Here is a 20,030-nt window from a genome sequence, read left to right on the forward strand (position 1 = left end):
CAAACAATGATTGATCTGGATCAAACCCTACACGAATACTCAATATGCCCAAATGTGATCACTGGTGGAGTTTGGGGAAAATAGACCTTGACATTTGGGAGTTCGTAGTTGCTGGATTTGTTGTTCACTTACAATGAAAGAGCATTCTGAATCCCGTCAACAATAGAATTCGGCCAAACTTCCCACATAGAAACCCCATGACCAACAGAAAATATTGTGGTTTTTGATGGTCTTTGGTGACCCCTCTGACACCCCCTTGCGACCCCCTCAGGGATCCCGACCCCCAGGTTGAGAAACACTGCTCTAGAGCAACCGGTGGAAAATCCTATAAGATGATGTGAAATATCTCCAAATGGTGCTTTGAAGGAGAATGGAGGATACAATGAAATAATGCAAAGCAGACATGATCTCCAGTTAGTTCTAAGTTGCTTCCCCCCCCTCCCCCTTTTCTTTAACTGTGGCCTGTCATGAAGGCAAAAAGGCAAAAACCGATCTTCCTACAAGTGTCCACCTCTGTTGTCAAACAACAAGAAAAAATATGACTGTTTCACTGACAGCTGAACAAAAAGGAAAGAAACCATTTCAACACAACATGGCAGAAAGAGAACATGAGTTATTGCTTTGAGAGAGTTATGTCCACCTACCTGTATAAATAAATCTACCAGGAGCTCCTTTGCAAAACTGTTTGGATTTGTATGATAATGTGACTTCAACCACTCCAGGGATGTGCCGAGGAGGTGTCTGAACACGGATGGCGTGCGGCGTTATCAACTGGGAAGCATCAAGGAGAGAAGATGAATCACAATGAAGGAACAATTTCCACTGGACCTGCCACCATTCTCAATTTATATATCTGGAACAGGCCTCCACACCTTGTTATTTCCTGACACTCCTCCCACCATCAGATTGACCAATATATCTGGAGGACACCAAGTTGGGAGAAGTTCTTCAGATAGTTAATTGTCTGAACTTCTCAGTACACATTCTCCCACACTACACAATCCTGAAATATCAATACTTTTTATTGATATAAACCCCGCTCTTTAAGGAGCTCCATTGGCTGCCATTTATTTTCCGGTCCCAATTCAAGGTGCAGGTTCTTACCTACAAAGCCCTGAACGGTCTGGGACCCGCCTACCTGCGCGACCGCACATCTACGAACCTACACGATCTCTTTGATCTTGCAGAGAGGCCCTTCTCTCGCTCCCACCTCCCACCGTAAGTGCGACTTGTGGGGATGAGGGAGAGGGTCTTCTCTGTGGTGGCCCCTCGGCTATGGAATTCATTTCCCAGAGATATTAGGCAAGCCCCCACCCTGGCAGTCTTTAGGAGGAGCCTGAAAACTTGGCTTTTCCAGTGTGCCTTCAATGACTGAATGTACAATAATCCCTGATCAAAACTCTGCATAAAATGCCCAAAGAAGCACTTTATTTTACATGTTAGTGCAATTAAACCCTACCTTATCCCCCAGATCCCTTATCCTGATACATTACATTGCCCTCTCGCCCAGTGTTTTAAATTTTAATCGTGTCAATTGGCCCACTGCGATCAATTTTCTGTGTTTTAATGTTCTGATTTTATATTGTTGCCCTGTTTATTTATATTGGTATTTTGTATCTTGTGTTATTTTTTATTTTCTTATTTTCTGTTGTGTTCTTGTGTTATATTGTTTTACTGTATTGCTGGGCGTGGCCTCATGTAAGCCGTCCCGAGTCCCCTTGGAGAGATGGTAGCGGAGTATAAATTAAGGTTTATTATTATTATTATTATTATTATTATTATTATTATTATTATTATTATTGTCTGTGAGACCTCTATATCCATAGGAGATACATTCCAAGATCCCTTGTAGATAACTGAAACTGGGGATAACAGCCAAACCCTATATTTTGATTATCATATCTACCTAATCGCCTCTCCCTATATAGATCATCTCACACACTATGTCACAGTGAAGACATCTGCCCTTGCGCTATGCTACTCTGCTGCTGAGTATGCATGCCCAGTGTGGAACACATCTCACCACACTAAAACAGTGGATGTGGCTCTTAATGAGACATGCCACATTATCACAGGGTGTCTGCGCCCTACACCACTGGAGAAATTACACTGCTTAGCCAGTATTGCACCACTTGACATCCGCCGGGAAGTAGCAGCCAAGAGTGAAAGGACCAAGGCAGTGACATCTCCAGCTCGTCCCCTGTTTGGGTATCAGCCAGCACGCCAACGACTTAAATCAAGAAATAGTTTTCTAAGATCTACAGAGGCACTCGCTGGAACACCTCAGCAAGCGAGAGTCCAAAAGTGGCAGGCTCAAACCCAGAGCCTCAATCCATGGCTGATACCCAATAAGAGTCTGCCCCCTGGGCACACTGAAAACTGGGCGAATTGGAAGGCGCTGAACAGACTGCGCTCTAGCACCACGAGATGCAGAGCCAACCTTCAGAAATGGGGCCACAAAGTTGAATCCACGACATGCGAGTGTGGAGAAGAGCAAACCACTGACCACTTGCTGCAATGCACCCTGAGCCCTGCCACATGCACCATGGAGGACCTTCTTGCGGCAACACCAGAAGCACTCCAAGTGGCCAGCTACTGGTCAAAGGACATTTAATCAACTACCAAGCTTGCAAATTCTGTGTCTTTTTTGTTTGTTTGTTTGTTTGTTTGTTCTGTCAAAAATGTAATACAACTGTTCGGTTGCCTGACACGATAAATAAAAATCTCACACACTGAGAAGGAGGCCCTGCTCTCAGTCCCACCCACATCACAAGTTGGTGGGAACAAGAGTGAGGGACTTCTCTGTGACCACTCCCAGTCTCTGGAACTTCCTACCCAAAAACATATAAATGGCGCCTACCAACCTCTCCTTCAAAACACTTCTGAAAATGCACTTATGCACCTTAGCATACAAAGAGTAGGAGGAGGACTGGGATAACCCAAATCAGTCTCACTGGAATGCTGGCTAATTATATATATATATATATATATATATATAGTAATGTAATGTAATGTATTATTATTATTATTAACTTTATTTGTACCCCGCTGGCATCTCCCAAAGGACTCAATGCGGCTTACAAAGGCCAAGGCCTCAACACACAGTATAACAATACAACACCTAAAGCAAATTAAAAACATTAAAGCAATATTAAGCAACAAGCAATAAACAATACATCAAGTCACTATAAAACTGGGCCGGGCCAGAGTAATGGGTACAGGATTAAAAGTGCTGATGTGACAGGTGACATGTAAGGATTATAGGGTAAGTGCAGGGTGCAGAGTGCAGCAATCTTAGTTCTAGTAAAGTGCTTCTGGGACTTGGTATTGGAGGATTCCTAATCTGGAAAGGCACATCGGAACAGCCAGGTCTTAGAGTTCTTTCTGAAGACTGCCAATGTAGGGGCCTGTCTAAGATCTTTTGGGAGGGTGTTCCAGAGTCAGGGGGCCACCACAGAAAAGGCCCTGTCTCACGTCCACACCAAATGCGCCTGCGACGCAGGTGGAATCACGAGCAGGGCCTCTCCGGATGAACAAAGTGAGCGCGTGGGTTCGTAAACGGAGATACGGTCAGGCAGGTAGGATGGTTCCAAACCATTTAGGGCTTTGTAGGTAAGCACCTGCACCTTAAATTGGGCTCAGAAAATAAACGGCAGCCAGTGGAGCTCCTTGAACAGGAGAGTTGACCTCTCTCTGTAAGGAGCCCCAGTTAACATCTTGGCTGCTGTCCGTTGGACCAGTTGGAATTTCCCAGCCGTTTTCAAGGGCAGCCCCACGTAGAGTGCATTACAGTAGTCCAATCTGGAGGTGACCAAGGCATGGACCACCCCGGCCAGATCAGCCTTCGCGAGGTACGGTCGCAGTTGGCGCACGAGTCTCAATTGTGCAAAAGCCCTCCCGGACACCGCCGACGCCTGAGCCTCAAGCGTAAGCGATGAATCCAAGAGGACTCCCAAACTGTAATACAATACTAATAATATATTATAATTATATATTTATATTACAGGTAATATTACTAATAATATTACAATATAATGGTATAGTAAAATATAGTAATATTTAATGATATTGTACTATGCTAATAACGTATTTAATGATATTGTACTATGCTAATATTGTATGTATATATATCTTATAAGCCGCTCTGAGTCCTCTTCGGGTTGAGAAGGGTGGCATATAAATGTCGTAAATAAATAATAAATAAATATGTTTTGGAGCATGAATAATGAACCTGTGGATATCTATGGATAAGGAGGTCAGTCAATATACCCATGATGGGAAAAGTGGGTACATTTAAAATTATTTAGGTTACCTCCTGGTATTGGTAATCCCTAAACAAGATATATTCCTATTGGAAATAATGATTTCCACCTTGCCTACCTCGCTCCATACCAACATGGTCCCAAATACGACTTGTAGCCCATCGAAGAAGTTGTCTCCTATGATGATCACCATGGCTCCACCTGTGGTCCAGCCTTCACTTGGACTGATGGCCTTGATGCAGGGTGTTGCTAGAAAGAACATGTCAAAACCATGGAAGAGCAGATAGTTGTAATCATTTGGGAAAAGATGGCACTCAAGTCAAGCACAAAATAACGTCATGCAAATTTCACATCAAGTAACTGTAGAGATAAGTTCTGGGACTATGGTGCAGCTGGCTGGGAGTCAGCTGCATTAAGATCACTACTGACTGAAAGGTCATGAGTTCGAAGCTAGCCCGAGTCAGAGTGAGCTTCTGACCAATTTGTGTAGCTTGCTGTCGACCTTTGCAGCCCGAAAGACAGTTGCATCTCTCAAGTAGGAAATTTAGATACCGCGTATGCGAGGAGGCTAATTTAACTAATTTACGATGCCATAAAAATCTCCAGCAAGCATGCAAAGAATGAGAAAGTAGTTCATCAGTGTCACAAATGGATGGTGAAGCGACAGCTCCCTTGGTGGCCAGAATACCCTCATCAAAAAAGCTGGAATGTTAAGTAGCCTCTGTGTGTCTGTCTATATATGTTGTGTGTCTATGGCATTGAATGTTTGCCATGTATATGTACATTGTAATCTGCCCTGAATCCCCTGTGTGGTGAGAAGGGCGGAATGTAAATACTGTAAATAAATAAATATATAATCTCCTGTATCTCCCGCTACGAGCCACCTAAGATATTAAGCTCGTTGTGGGGGGGGGGGGCTACTCTCAGTCCCCCCACCATCGCAATCGTGCTTGGTCGGAATGAGAGACAGGACCTTCTCCATGGTGGCCCCTCAGCTTTGGAATTCCCCCCAAACAAAATCAGATCTACTCCATGCCTTTATGGACTAAACCAGTGGTTCTCAGCCTTCCTAATGCCGCGACCCCTTAGTACAGGTTCCCACGTTGTGGTGACCCCCAACCATAATGTTATTTTCGTTGCTACTTCTTTAATTTTGCTACTGTTATGAATCATAATATAAATATCTGATATGCAGGATGTATTTTCATTCACTGGACCAAATTTGGCACAAATACCCGAAACGCCCAAATTTGAATACTGGTGGGGTTGGAGGGGATTGATTTTGTCATTTGGGAATGTTGGAATTGCTGGGATTTATAGTTAACCTAAAATCAAAGAGCCTTTTGAACTCCCTCAATGATGGAATTGAATCAAATTTGGCACACAGAATTCCCATGGCCAAGAGAAAGACTGGGAGAGTCTGGTGGACACTGACATTGAGTTTTTGGAGTTGTAGTTCACCTATATCCATAGAACACTGTGGACTCAAACAGTGATGGATCTGGATCAAACTTGGCACAGATAATCAATATACTCAAATGTGAACACTGGTAGAGTTTGGAGAAAATAGACCTTGCCATTTGGGAGTTGTAGTTGCTGGGATTCATAGTTCACCCACAATGAAATAGCATTCTGAACCCCACCAATGATAGAATTGGACCAAACTTCCCACACAGAACACCCATGACAAAGAGAAAATACTATGTTTTCTAATGGTCTTTGGTGACCCCTCTGACACCCCTTCGCGACCCCCAGGTTGAGAACCACTGGACTAGACTGACTTGCTGGCAAAGCTACGGTTTTAATGGACTATGATGGACTGCTTTTAGGATGACGACTGAATTCGGCAATGTGTTTTAATATTTTATATTGTTTTTATACTGTTTTTATTATATTATGTATATTTATGCTTTTTTTATTCTGGGCACTGTGCTGTACCGGTTGTTAGCCGCCCTGTGACCCTCTGTGGAGGTGAGATAGAACGGAATAGAAATGCCCTAAATAAATAAATAAACAATAATAATTCTTATTATCAGGCACTTGAGAAATATTTTTACACAATGGTTTGAGGCAATACTTCTCCTAGGTGGGTCACCAAATTAATCTTTAAAATGATAAAATGTAAATACAATTAACTGAAACAGCATTTAAATGATCACAACAGTAGAAGAGAAGTCAGCCATAGCAGAGCACCTGATGAACCAACCTGGACACAGCATTCTATTTGAGAACACAAAAATGCTGGACCACTCTCACAACCACCATGTCAGGCTACACAGAGAAGCCATTGAAATCCACAAGCATGTGGACAATTTCAACAGAAAGGAAGAAACCATGAAAATGAACAAAATCTGCCACGATCATCAGCATAGATGAAGTTCTCTGTCCCTTCTGGCAGTGACTGGTCATTTGTGTTTCAACTGACCACCTTGATTAGCATTCGATGGCCTGGCAGTGCCTGGGGCAATCTTTTGTTGAGAGGTGATTAGATGTCCCTGATTGTTTCCTCTCTGTTGTTTTGCTGTTGTAATTTTAGAGTTTTAGAGCAGAGGTGAGATCCCCTCACCTCTGCAGGAGTCTACCATATCCCATGCAGCTGTGGACAAGTCTACATAGGGACCACCAAACGTAGCACCCAGACACGAATCAAGGAACATGAAAGGCACTGCAGACTACTTCAACCAGAGAAGTCAGCCATAGCAGAGCACCTGATGAACCAACCTGGACACAGCATATTATTTGAGAACACATAAATCTGGACCACTCTCACAACCACCATGTCAGACTACACAGAGAAGCCATGGAAATCCACAAGAAGCATGTGGACAATTTCAACAGAAAGGAGGAAACCATGAAAATGAACAAAATGTGGCCACCAGTATTGAAAAACTCTAAAATCATAACAGTAAATAAAGAACAAATTTAAAAATTGGGGAACTCCAGACAAGAAACAATCAGGGACACCTAATCACCTCTCAACAAAGGATTTTCCCAGGCAGTAACAAGCCACACCTAAAAGCTGTCAGGTCATCAAATGCTAATCAAGGTGGCCAATTGAAACATTCACACATTCCTGCAACAGACAAGAGTTCTTTCTCCCACCCTGGACTTTCCACAGATATATAAACCCAATTTTCCTAGTTTCCAACAGACCTCACAACCTCTGAGGATGCCTTCCACAGATACAGGCGAAACGTCAAGAGGGAATGCTTCTAGAACATGGCCATACAGCCCGAAAAACCTACAACAACCCAGTGATTCCAGCCATGAAAGCCTTCGACAATACATTAAAATTCCCCAAAATTGAAAATGTTACTTCTTTGGACTAAAACTCCCAGAATATTCTCTATGGCTTCTGAGTATACTGACTGGAGATTTTAAAAAAATAACATTTAACATCACCCAATAATATTTTAAAACAATTGAAAAGTATGTTTTCTGTGTGGAAAATGCCGTGAGACTTAGCCTGTGAATGTTCCACACAAAATTGCCTAAAATACTGTTTTCTGCACAAAACAAGTCATGTGTGAATTTTCAGCAGAAAAAATTAACTACAAACAGATTTTGAAAACGGCTCAGTTTTGAAGACTTTTCCGAGCAGAAAAACTATTGCTAAAAATACTCATCGTCAAGAAGGGGAAAGCTACCTGAGGTCGATTAGAAATCGATAAGAGGCTTCTCTCATGTCCCCACATGGGGAGCTGGAGCTAACAAAGGGAGCTCATCTGTGCTCTCCCCAGATTCAAACCTCCGACCTTTCAGTTCTGCCAGCACAAGGATTTAACCCATGATAAGGAAGGGGCTCGAGTTGCATTTATGGAAAACCATGAAATTTGTGTTTTCATTCCTCCTTTGTGTTTTTCTCTCTTTCCTCCTCACTCTTTCATACATACATATGTTATTGTTTATTCGTTCAGCCACTTCCGACTCTTCGTGACCTCTTGGACCAGCCCACTCCAGAGCTCCCTGTTGGCCATCACCACCCCCAGCTCCTTCAAGATCAAGCTGGTCACTTCAAGGATGCCATCCATCCACCTTGCCCTTAGTCGGCCCCTCTTCCTTTTTCCTTCCATATTCCCCAGCAACATTGTCTTCTCTAAGCTTTCTTGTCTTCTCATGATGTGGCCAAAGTTCTTCATCTTTGCCTCTCATATCCTTCTCTCCAATGAGCAGTCGGGCTTTATTTCCTGAAGTATGGACTGGTTGGATCTTCTGGCAGTCCAAGGCACTCTCAGATCTTTCCTCCAACACTGTTCTGTCACGTGCTGGGCCTGTAACAATTGACTTTGAATAGGATGTGCACTTTGTGCCCAGCGGGAAGCCAGGGTGCCTCAAAGAGAGGCCCTCAAGGGTTTTCCTGTAGAAATGGTCTTAGAGTAATGATTTAACAAAGTCATTTATTATTGAACAAATTAAACAGATACTTCTCAAATCTTCAATGAGTCAAACAAATGCTTCAAGGCTTTGAGGCAACTGGTGGCTTCCTTACTCTTGTCCTCAAGGGACAGGCAACTGTCTTCATTAATTGTTCTTTCACTTTAAGAGGAAAACCCTTTTTTAACCTCTCCCAGGCTGTCTACTATCTAAGCCTTATTGATGTGGGTTCTACTACTGGATTCAAACTGCATCTTGAGCACTGAGTAGACCTACCACTAAAAGGCTTGTAGATTCTCCAGCTGGAGTTCTTTGGGTCTGTAAAGCTGCTTTCCCCCGGAATTTCTTAAGAAACCCTTTAGGGCTGTTTCCCTCAGATGCTGTAAGGCTGAGAGGCTGTAAGCTCCCTGCCAGAGCTTTGAGACTGTTCTCCCCAGAATTCCCTGGATTTACTTAAGAAGTGAAGTTTTTCTGTGGGTGAAGCTACTCCACGTCCTATAGCTTGGTTTCCTTCTGTAAGACTAACTAAAATGGCTCCCTCTCCTCCCATGTCCCTGGGAGAAGGGGTGGATCCAAACTTAACAATGATAGACAGGTGGCTTGCCCCATGACTGCAAACCAAGGGGAAGTCGCCTTTTGCAAAATCCTTGAAGCCTTGGAATGCATGCAAACATTTAATAGAAAGAAAATAAAGTTGGAGCTCCTGGTACAGACGTACCAGCACAAACACCATAGTTCAAAAGCATCTATCTTCCTTTGCTCAGCCTTCCCTAAGGTCCAGCTCACATCCGTAGGTGACTACAGGGAATCCCATTGCTTTAACTATGCAGATCTTCATTGCCAGTGTGATGTCTCTACTCTTCACTATCTTATCGAGATTGGCCGTTGCTCTCCTCCCAACAAGAAAATGTCTTCTGATTTCCTGGCTGCAGTCTGCGTCTGCAGTCATCTTTGCACCTTGAAATACAAATCCTGTCGCTGCCTCCACGTTTTCTCCCTCTATTTCCCAGTTCTCAAACAGTCTTGTTGTCATAATCTTAGGTTTTTTGATGTTTAACTGCAACCAGCTTTTGCATTTTCTTCTTTCACCTTGATCTTCATAGAATCATAGAATCAAAGAGTTGGAAGAGACCTCCTGGGCCATCCAGTCCAACCCCTTGCCGAGAAGCAGGAATATTGCATTCAAATCATCCCCGCCAGATGGCCATCCAGCCTCTGTTTAAAAGCTTCCAAAGAAGGAGCCTCCACCACACTCCGGGGCAGAGAGTTCCACTGCTGAACGGCTCTCACAGTCAGGAAGTTCTTCCTCATGTTCAGATGGAATCTCCTCTCTTGTAGTTTGAAGCCATTGTTCCTTGTCCTAATCTCCACGGAAGCAGTAAACAAGCTTGCTCCCTCCTCCCTGTGGCTTCCTCTCACATATCTTCAGTTCCTCCTCGCTTTACATACATATATACCCAGCCATAAAGAAGTATCTAAATGACCGGGCTAAATAATTTTGAGATGCCTAGCACTTAGACCAGCATTATTTCAAGATGACATTACAATTTTCTGTTATGTATAGAATCATATCCTTTCCCCGCTTTCTCTCTCCTCCCTCTCCCCATTGCTTTCCCCCCTTCTTTTTCTCCTTCATGCGTTCAAGGCCTCTGGACTATACATCCCATCAAGATCCCAATATGGTTTTCCAGTCCATAACCGAAGTCAATCCATCACTCCATTCCCAATGTTGACAAGGTCAAAGGTGTCGGGGAGCTTTGGCAGGGCTCCAAAAATCCGAGACTCCTTTGAACAGCCAGTCAATCACATTCAATCAGTCAAGGAAAAACTGGAAGGCTTCCTCGGTTTGGAATCTGGAGGGTTTCCTTCTACCATTTCACTGCCCGCTGGGGGAGAATTAACACCGCTCCAAATTCTTTACTGATTCAATCATTTTCTTCCAGTTCATTAATTCTCCTTTAGGTTGATGCAGGGCACATTTTAAAGGGAAGGAGAAGGCAACAAAACACTCTAATGAAATAATAGACTAACTTGTCTCTTCTGGTAACGTCACAAAGCCTTCTCACTTTCACTAGCCGTGAGAGGAAGGGCCAAGAGGGGTTTCTCGAGTTATTTTTAACTGGTGCCAGAATGGGGCTGAAGAGAGTGGAGGCGATTATCCAATTTGAAGCTTAGCAGATCCAGCGATTTGTAATTGCTTGGAAATACAGCCCGCAGACGATGATGATTCCTCGCTTAGCCAAACAAACGAAAATCAATTAGTGTCAGTTTCCTTCTGCGCATTGTTATGTTTCGTGCCGTTTGTTTAAGGGAACGGCTGACACTTTTTCATACACATCTTGCGCTGTTCCATTTCTGCTTAACTAAGATGTCATGTCGCTTGATTCGCTCAAAATCCAGTCAAGCCCAGCTGAGCAAAACGCCCGAAATCTTCTTTGCGGAATGCTTAGCAATTGCCTCTTGGCTGCTCCAGCCTGAAGGAGCAATTAGAAGGAAAATAAGAGGGAATCAAGCAGATTTTATTTTACAGCGGAACATTTGTACTCCCCCTGAAGATGCAGGTTCGCAGCTTGGGGGATGATCCTGGATTCCTCGCTGGTCTGGATATTGACAAGCTGAGATATTGACAAGCTGGAATGTGTCCAGAGGAGGGCGACTAAAATGATCAAGAGTCTGGAGAACAAGCCCTATGAGGAGCGGCTTAAAGAGCTGGGCATGTTTAACATCTATATGCGACCACTTGCTCAACTGGTTCGAGGTTTTGGGCTTGAGTGTTACCAGTACGCTGATGACACTCAGCTGGTGCTGAAGATGGAAGGCCGACCAGGCTCCATACCCGATTATTTCCATCAGTGCCTCGAGGCCGTTACTGGATGGCTGCGTGCCAGCAGGTTGAGGGTGAATCCAGCAAAGGCAGAGATCCTATGGCTGGGTCGACCAGGCAGTGGGGATATCCAGCTGCCTACCCTGGATGGCGAGGTGCTACGCCCGTCATCATTGGTAAAGAGTCTGGGAGTCCTTTTGGACCCTCTGCTGACGATGGAGGCCCAGGTCTCCGCCATGAGCAGAACCGCCTTCTTTCACCTGCGGCAGGCTAGACGTCTGGCCCCCTCCCTGTCCAGGGACGACCTAGCTACGGTGATCCAGGCCACGGTCATCTCAAGACTGGACTACTGTAACGCCCTCTACATTGGCCTGCCTCTGTCGGTGATCCGGAAGCTCAAGTTGGTACAGAATGCAGCTGCTCGGCTTCTTGCGGGAATTCCGATGAGATGCCACATCACCCCAATCTTACTCCAGCTGCATTGGTTACCCATTGAACACCGGATCACTTTCAATGTGATGGTACTCACCTTTAAGGCCTTGCATGGTCTGGGGCCGATGTACCTGAGGGACCGCCTCACCCCCTACTAACCCCAGAGATCCCTCCGTTCTGAGGACCAAGATCTATTGGAAGTCCCCAGTGTCAAGACCTTGCGCCTAACAGCAACCAGACGCAGAGCCTTCACAGCAGTGGCGCCATCACTCTGGAATATTCTGCCACTTGAAGTCCGTGCCTTGTGGGACTTATCAGCTTTTCGCAGGGCTTGTAAGACATACCTGTTTCGACAAGCCTTTGATTTTTGATATTGCTATTTTTAAATTGTTTTTAAATTGTGTTAGATTTTAGCCATTCTTGTAAGCCGCTCCGAGCCCCAGGGGAGTGGTGGCATATAAATTCGAATAATAAATAAATAAATAAATAAATAAATAAAATGTTTAGCCTGAAGAAGAGAAGGCTGAGAGGAGACATGATGAGAGCCATGTAAAAATATGTGAGAGGAAGTCATAGGTAGGAGGGAGCAAGCTTCCTTTCTGCTTCCCTGGAGACTAGGACACGGGACAATGGCTTCAAACTACAAGAAAAGAGATTCCATCTGAACATGAGGAAGAACTTCCTGACTGTGAGAGCCGTTCAGCAGTGGAACTCTCTGCCCCCAGTGTGGTGGAGGCGCCTTCTTTGGAAGCTTTTAAACAGAGGCTGGATGGGGTGCTTTGAATGCAATATTCCTGCTTCTTGGCAGGGGGTTGGACTGGATAGCCCATGAGGTCTCTTCCAACTCTACTATTCTAAGATTCTATATTGCTTTCAACCTGGTGTAAAGCTCTCTACACAGGAAGCACTACTTTAGGGTGACATGGTGATTCATAAGCAGGGCTGGACCTGCCATTTTGGAGAGTGAGGCAATGGCCACCGCCAGAAGAAAAAAACCCCCCAACTAATATATGGAAAAGGATTATGCAGGACACTATTGTGAATGATATGATATGGTGAAAGTCCTGGCTGCTCTGTCGGACTGGATGAGAGCAAACAAATTGAAACTGAATCCAGACAAGACAGAGGTCCTCCTGGTCAGTCAAAAGGCCAAACAGGGGATAGGGTTACAGCTTGTGTCGGACGGGGTTACACTCCCCCTGAAGACGCAGGTTCGCAGCTTGGGAATGATCCTGGACTCATCACTGAGCCTGGAACCCCAGATATCGGCATTGGCCAGGGGAGCTTTTGCACAGCTAAAACTTGTGCGCCAACTGCACTTGGGAAGTCTGACTTGGCCACGGTAGTCCCTGCTCTGGTTACATCCTGTATAGTCTACTACAATACACTCTATATGGGGTTGCCTCTGAAGACTGCCCGGAAGCTTCAATTAATCCAACGATGGGCAGCCAGGTTGCTTACAGGAAGCACACAACTCCGTTGTTACACATCTCTAAGTTCAAAAGTATCTTCATTTTGGTGAAACTGTGGGGATTGAATTAGTCAGTTCTGATCTGTTGGAGGGTCAGCAGCAATGCTTCTCTAAGTCGTCATAGCATATACAGTTGTTTTGGGGATTATTACCCCCTCCTCCCCTAACCACGGATAGAGCTCAGACTGGAACTCTGGACTCTGTTTTGGATTTTTGATTTGGGCTTCAACGTTTTGATATTTTTGTATTTTAACGTATATTTGTAATCTTGTTTTTCACCTAATGTCAAATTGTTTTGTAATGTTATTGATGTTGTTGTTGGCGTCTAATGGTTGTCATTTGTAAGCCGCCCTGAGTCCCCCCTTGCGGGTTGAAGAGGATGGGATAAAAATGTTAGAAATAAATAAATAAACAAATCTAGTGCAGTGGTTCCTAACCTTTGGGTCCTCAGGTGTTTTGGCCTTCAACTCCCAGAAATCCTAACAGCTGGTAAACTGGGATTTCTGGGATTTCTGGGAGTTGTATGCCAAAACACCTGGGGAGCCACAGGTTGAGAACTACTGATCTAGTGGTTGGACTGCATGGCCTTTGGCTTTGTAGCTAAACTTCTAAATTCTATAATCTTTATTCAAAAATTAAGATGGACAAGATCAATATGAGCATTGAGCAGGGTCTTCCTTGGGGCAAGTGCCAGAAACACAGGGTTCTCATGATTAAACATAGAGGTGCTTCATTCCTTTGTCATTAACTCAAAGCTCTGAAGCTCTAGGTGCCCTTACTGCCTATTACAGGGAAAACCAGCTGATCCCTAATCCATCTAAAACACAGACATCTGCCTTTCACCTTAAGAACAGACAAGCTCTGAGGATCACCTAGGGAAGGAATCCCACTCGAGCACTGCAGCGCACCCAAATATCTGGGAGTCACTCTGGACCGTGCTCTGACCTACAAGAAGCACTGCCTGAACATCAAGCAAAAAGTGGGCGCTAGAAACAATATCATGCGAAAGCTGACTGGCACAACCTGAGGATCACAACCAGATACAGTGAAGACATCTGCCCTTGCGCTATGCTACTCTGCTGCTGAGTACGCATGCGCAGTGTTGAACACATCTCACCACGCTAAAACAGTGGATGTGGCTCTTAATGAGACATGCCGCATTATCACAAGGTGTCTGCGCCCTACACCACTGGAGAAATTTCACTGTTTAGCCGGTATTGCACCACATGACATCCACCGGGAAGTAGCAGCCAATAGTGAAAGGACCAAGGCACTGACATCTCCAGCTCATCCCTTGTTTGGGTATCAGCCAGCACGTCAACGACTTAAATCAAGACATAGTGCAATTCAAGGTACAGGTGCTTACCTACAAAGTCCTAAATGGTTTGGGACCCATCTACCTTCGTGACCGCATTTCTGTATATGAACCCACACAATCACTTCGTTCATCCAGAGAGGCCCAGCTCATGATCCCACCCGCTTCACAGGCACGTTTGGTGGGAACGAGGGACAGGGCATTCTCGGTGGTGGCCCCGCAACTCTGGAACTCCCTCCCTAAGAACATCAGGCAGGCCCCAACACTGGCAATCTTTAGAAGGAGCTTGAAAACGTGGATGTTCCAGTGTGCCTTCCCAGAATAAGGAATCCTAAGCAATATGTCCTTAATGCACTTTATGAGAGATTTAGAATTGTCTGCACTTCTTCCTATCCCAAAACACTCCTCCTATCTCCCTTGAACTCCCCAGTTTTTTAACTTTAAATGTTCACATTTAGCCCTCCCTCGTGTTTTAAAAATGTGTCATGTTATTACTGTATTGTTTTTGCTTTTATAAGTTATTCATTGTTTTGTTGTGGTTGTTTTGTAATGCTGTGGGGCTTGGCCTCTTGTAAGCCGCACCGAGTCCTGCGGGAGATGGTAGCGGGGTATAAGAACAATAAATAAATAATAAAGAAATAAATAGTTTTCTAAGATCTACAGAGGCACTCGCTGGAACACCTCAGCAAGCGAGAGTCCAAAAGTGGCAGGCTCAAACCCAGAACCTCAACCAATGGCTGATACCAGATGAGAGACTCCCCCCTGGGCACACGGAAGACTAGGCGACTTGGAAGGCGCTGAACAGACTGCGCTCTGGCACCACGAGATGCAGAGCCAACCTCAAGAAATGGGGCCACAAAGTGGAATCCACGACACGCGAGTGCGGAGAGGAGCAAACCACTGACCACCTGCTGCAATGCACCCTGAGCCCTGCCACATGCACAATGGGGGACCTTCTTGCGGCAACACCAGAGGCACTCCAAGGGGCCAGAGACTGGTCAAAGGACATTTAATCAACTACCAAACTTGCAAATTTTGTGTTTTGTCTGTTTTTTTGTTTTGTTCTGTTAGAAATGTAATACAATTGTCAGGTTGCCCCTGACACGATAAATAAATAAACTCAAAGACAGATCTATTTTCTCCTTATCCTCTGATTTTGAGATGTATGTTATGAATGACCATGCCTTCGATAAAATGCCATACCTTCAGAAGGGTCAAGTCTCCTCGCCCTCCGTCCATGTTTTGAGTTGTTGTGAACAAACATATTGTCCGATACTGCCAGTACGTGCCCATCGACGTTCACGGTTGTTGACAACACAACCTAGATATCACAAAGATAGGGAAAGAAAAGACAGGTAAATTGCTTTTGGCGCGTTCCACGTTTGATGCATTAATTACTCAGCCCAGTTTAATTCCCATTCTATTTTTGTAAAATGAAATTGTGTCCTGGGGGGATTGATTCCTTCATTGGGAAGGATCTTTCAGTCTTGCATTAATTCCACTTAGCATCGAATCCTGAGTACTGTAACAAGCTTTGTGCCTTGGGAGCAGAATATAGAATCATAGAATCATAGAATCAAAGAGTTGGAAGAGACCTCATGGGCCATCCAGTCCAACCCCATTCTGCCAAGAAGCAGGAATATTGCATTCAAATCACCCCCGACAGATGGCCATCCAGCCTCTGTTTAAAAGCCTCCAAAGAAGGAGCCTCCACCACACTCCGGGGCAGAGAGTTCCACTGCTGAACAGCTCTCACAGTCAGGAAGTTCTTCCTCGTGTTCAGATGGAATCTCCTCTCTTGTAGTTTGAAGCCATTGTTCCTCGTCCTAGTCTCCAAGGAAGCAGAAAACAAGCTTGCTCCCTCCTCCCTGTGGCTTCCATATACCCATGGTTTGCAGATGGTTTCACCTTTATTTTTATTTATTTTTTATCAAAGAGCATGATGGTTTCTTCCAGACATTCTTTGTAAATGCATGGAAGGGGGTTGGAACCATGCTTACAATTTCCTGCCCTTATTTTCCATGTATTGAACAGCTTTATCCACACAGATCACATGTACAGATTGAAGGAACATGCTTCAATCTGGCGGGGACGAGAGAGAGGGCCTTCTCGGTGGTGGCCCCCCGGCTGTGGAACACCCTCCCTTATGTCCTTCCGTAAGAGCCTAAAGACATGGCTATTTCAAAAGGCCTTTAACTGAGTGCTACATTAACTGGTAATGACAACTGGAACGGAATATGGATTACGAGATTGGTTATGATTCTACGATAAGACGGAGCGGATTATTTTTAGTGTAATTATATTATTGTGTATTAGTGATATGTTGATTTTTCGTTATTGCTTTATTGTAAATTGTCTTTTATATGTTGTACACCGCCGTGAGTCGCCCTAGGGCTGAGAACGGCAGTCAACAAATGCAGCAAATAAATAAATAAATAAATTAGAGTGGTGAGACTCTTGGGAACTGAGGACCATTATTGAAGATTTGTTGGTTAGCATGGCTATCTTTGGCATGAAAAAATCAAGGCACAAGCTGAATTGGAAAATCATTGTATTGGGAAGACTCTCCTACAAGTCTGCCATAAGTATGAGGTCATGAGTTCGAAGCCAGCCCGGGTTGGAGTGGGTTTCCGACCAATTGTGTAGCCTGTTGTCGACCTTTGCAACCCGAAAGACAGTTGCATCTGTCAAGTAGGAAAATTAGGTACCATCTTAAAATGTGGGGAGGCTAAATTAACTAATTTATGAGGCCATAAAGAAGACTCTAGCAAAGCACTCCAGCAGGGAAGCATGCGGGGAATGCGGAAGTGCTTCATCAGCGTCGCAGATGGACAATGAAAGCAACACCTCCCCTGGCGGCCAGAAAAAGTGAAATAGCCTCTGTGTATGTCTGTATATGTTATATGTCAAAAATTGGCATTGAATGTTTGCCACATACGTGTACACTGTAATCCGCCCTGAGTCCCCTGCGGGGTGAGAAGAGCAGAATATAAAAGCAGTAAATAAATAATAAATACATAAGTAGAGACTTTTTCCTAAGATAATATTAACCACCTAATTGCAAAAAAGGAAATTATGAGTTAAAGGTTTTGGGATGGTAGGGCTATGATGATCTTGTGCACCAGCTGCACCCATACCTTGGGAAGTCTGACTTGGCCACAGTGGTCCACACTCTTTTTACATTCTGAATAGACTACTACACCGCACTTTACATGGGGCTGCCTTTGAAGACTGTCCAGAAGCTTCAACTAGTCCAACAGTCGGCAGCCACTGGAGTGGCGTACAGGGAGCACACAACCCCTCTGTTACGCCAGCTCCACTGGCTACTGATCTGGTACTGAGTACAATTCAAAGTGCTGGTTTAAACCTTTAAAGCCCTAAACGGTTCTGGCCCAGACTACCTGTCTGAACGTATCTTCTGTTACAAACCATCACGATCGGCCAGTATCCAATCTCCCCTACTTGGGCAAAGTTGTGGAACATGTGGTGGCGACACAACTCCAGGGATTTCTGGTAGACACTGATTATCTAGATCCGGCACAGTCTGGCTTTAGGCCGGGACATGGAACTGAGACAGCCTTGGTCGCCTTGGTAGATGATCTTCGCCGGGAGCTGGACAGGGGGAGTGTGTCCCTGTTAGTTCTGCTGGACCTCTCAGCGGCCTTCGATACCGTTGACCACAGTATCCTTCTGGGACGCCTTGAGGATATGGGACTTAGGGGTACTGCTTTGCAGTGGCTCCGGTCCTTCCTCGAGGGACGGTCTCAGAAGGTGTTACTGGGTGACACCTGTTCAGCCCCACACCCGTTGTCGTGTGGGGTACCACAGGGATCAATTCTGTCCCCGATGTTGTTTAACATCTACATGAAGCCGCTGGGAGAGATCATTCGGAGTTTCGGACTAAGATGTTATCTCTATGCAGATGATGTCCAAATCTGTCACTCCTTCCCATCTGTCACCAAGGAGGCTGTCCAAACCTTGAACTGGTGTTTGGCTGCTGTATCAGACTGGATGAGAGCTAACAAACTGAAATTGAATCCAGACAAGACAGAGGTCCTACTGGTCAGTCGTAAGGCCGAGCAGGGCATAGGGTTACAGCCTGTGTTAGACGGGGTTACACTCCCCCTGAAGACGCAGGTTCACAGTTTGGGAGTGACCCTGGACTCATCGCTGAGCCTGGAACCCCAGGTCTCGGCGGTGGCTGGGAGAGCTTTTGCACAATTAAAACTTGTGCACCAGTTGCACCCGTACCTTGGGAAGCCTGATCTGGCTGCAGTGGTCCATGCTCTTGTTACATCCCAAATAGATTACTGCAACGCACTCTACGTGGGGTTGCCCTTGAAGACTGTTCAGAAACTTCAACTGGTCCAGCAAGCAGCAGCCAGATTGCTCACCAGAGCATCATACAGGGAGCACACCACCCCCCTGTTGTGTCAACTCCACTGGCTGCCGGTTCAGTTCCGAGCACAATTCAAGGTGCTGGTTTTGACCTACAAAACCCTGTACGGTTCCGGTCCAGCATATCTGTCCGAATTGACATGAAATTTGGACACTACACCCCTAACAGACCAACAAGTGACCATCACTCACAAAAACCCCTTAAAAACAACAGAAAGGACTTAAAACCCCCCAAAATCTAAATGACAAAAAGCTAAATCACAATACAGTAGATCAATAGGTACCGCTTTGGTGGGAAGGTAACGGCGCTCCATGCAGTCATGCCAGCCACATGATATTGGAGGTGTCTATGGACAATGCTGGTTCTTCGGCTTAGAAATGGAAATCACCACCACCACCCAGAGTTGGACTCAACTAGATTTAATGTCAAGGGGAAAATGAGTTGTTGTAGGTTTTTTGGGCTGTATGGCCATATTCTAGAAGCATTCTCTCCTGATGTTTCACCTGCATCTCTGGCAAGCATCCTCAGGATGCTTGCCAGAGATGCAGGTGAAACGTCAGGAGAGAATGCTTCTAGAACATGGCCATACAGCCTGAAAAACCTACAACAACCCAGTGATTCCCGCCATGAAACCCTTCGACAATACATTCAAGGGGAAAACTTTACCTTTAAAGTTTATTTGGTTGCAGGATAGAAAAGGATCTTTGTTGAGCCATCCACTGCGTGGGAATTATCTGTCCATTGAAATCATGCATGATTCAATTCTTGGGTATTTCTCATTATTGGGAGGAAATGCAAGCTGTGACAATCTGCACATGCTTGTTTCAATATTTGGTAGACCATTTTGCATGGGAACTTGGAAATAAATTGGAACAGCAAGTTGGGCGGGACAGTTGAGTAATGTAGGAGGGTCAGTTCCACACGAAATAACAATAATGGGGCGGGGGGGGGGG

At 44.9% G+C, this 20,030-nt stretch overlaps 1 protein-coding gene across 2 annotated transcripts in view; it reads right to left on the bottom strand.

The window, feature by feature from the left end:
- The window catches only part of EBF2 (EBF transcription factor 2), a 392,720-nt gene that overhangs the window by 74,880 nt on the left and 297,810 nt on the right, over positions 1-20,030 (bottom strand). For both annotated transcript variants that reach the window (XM_067470672.1, XM_067470673.1), the window contains exons 8-10: positions 15,882-15,999; positions 4,381-4,511; positions 645-771 (exon numbers count right to left, since the gene is read on the bottom strand). In XM_067470672.1, coding sequence (XP_067326773.1) covers positions 645-771; positions 4,381-4,511; positions 15,882-15,999 — 376 coding nt within the window. The remainder of the gene's footprint in view (positions 1-644; positions 772-4,380; positions 4,512-15,881; positions 16,000-20,030) is intronic.

The sequence above is a fragment of the Anolis sagrei genome, chromosome 7 (genome assembly GCF_037176765.1).
Source record: "Anolis sagrei isolate rAnoSag1 chromosome 7, rAnoSag1.mat, whole genome shotgun sequence".
Classification (NCBI taxonomy): domain Eukaryota; kingdom Metazoa; phylum Chordata; class Lepidosauria; order Squamata; family Dactyloidae; genus Anolis; species Anolis sagrei.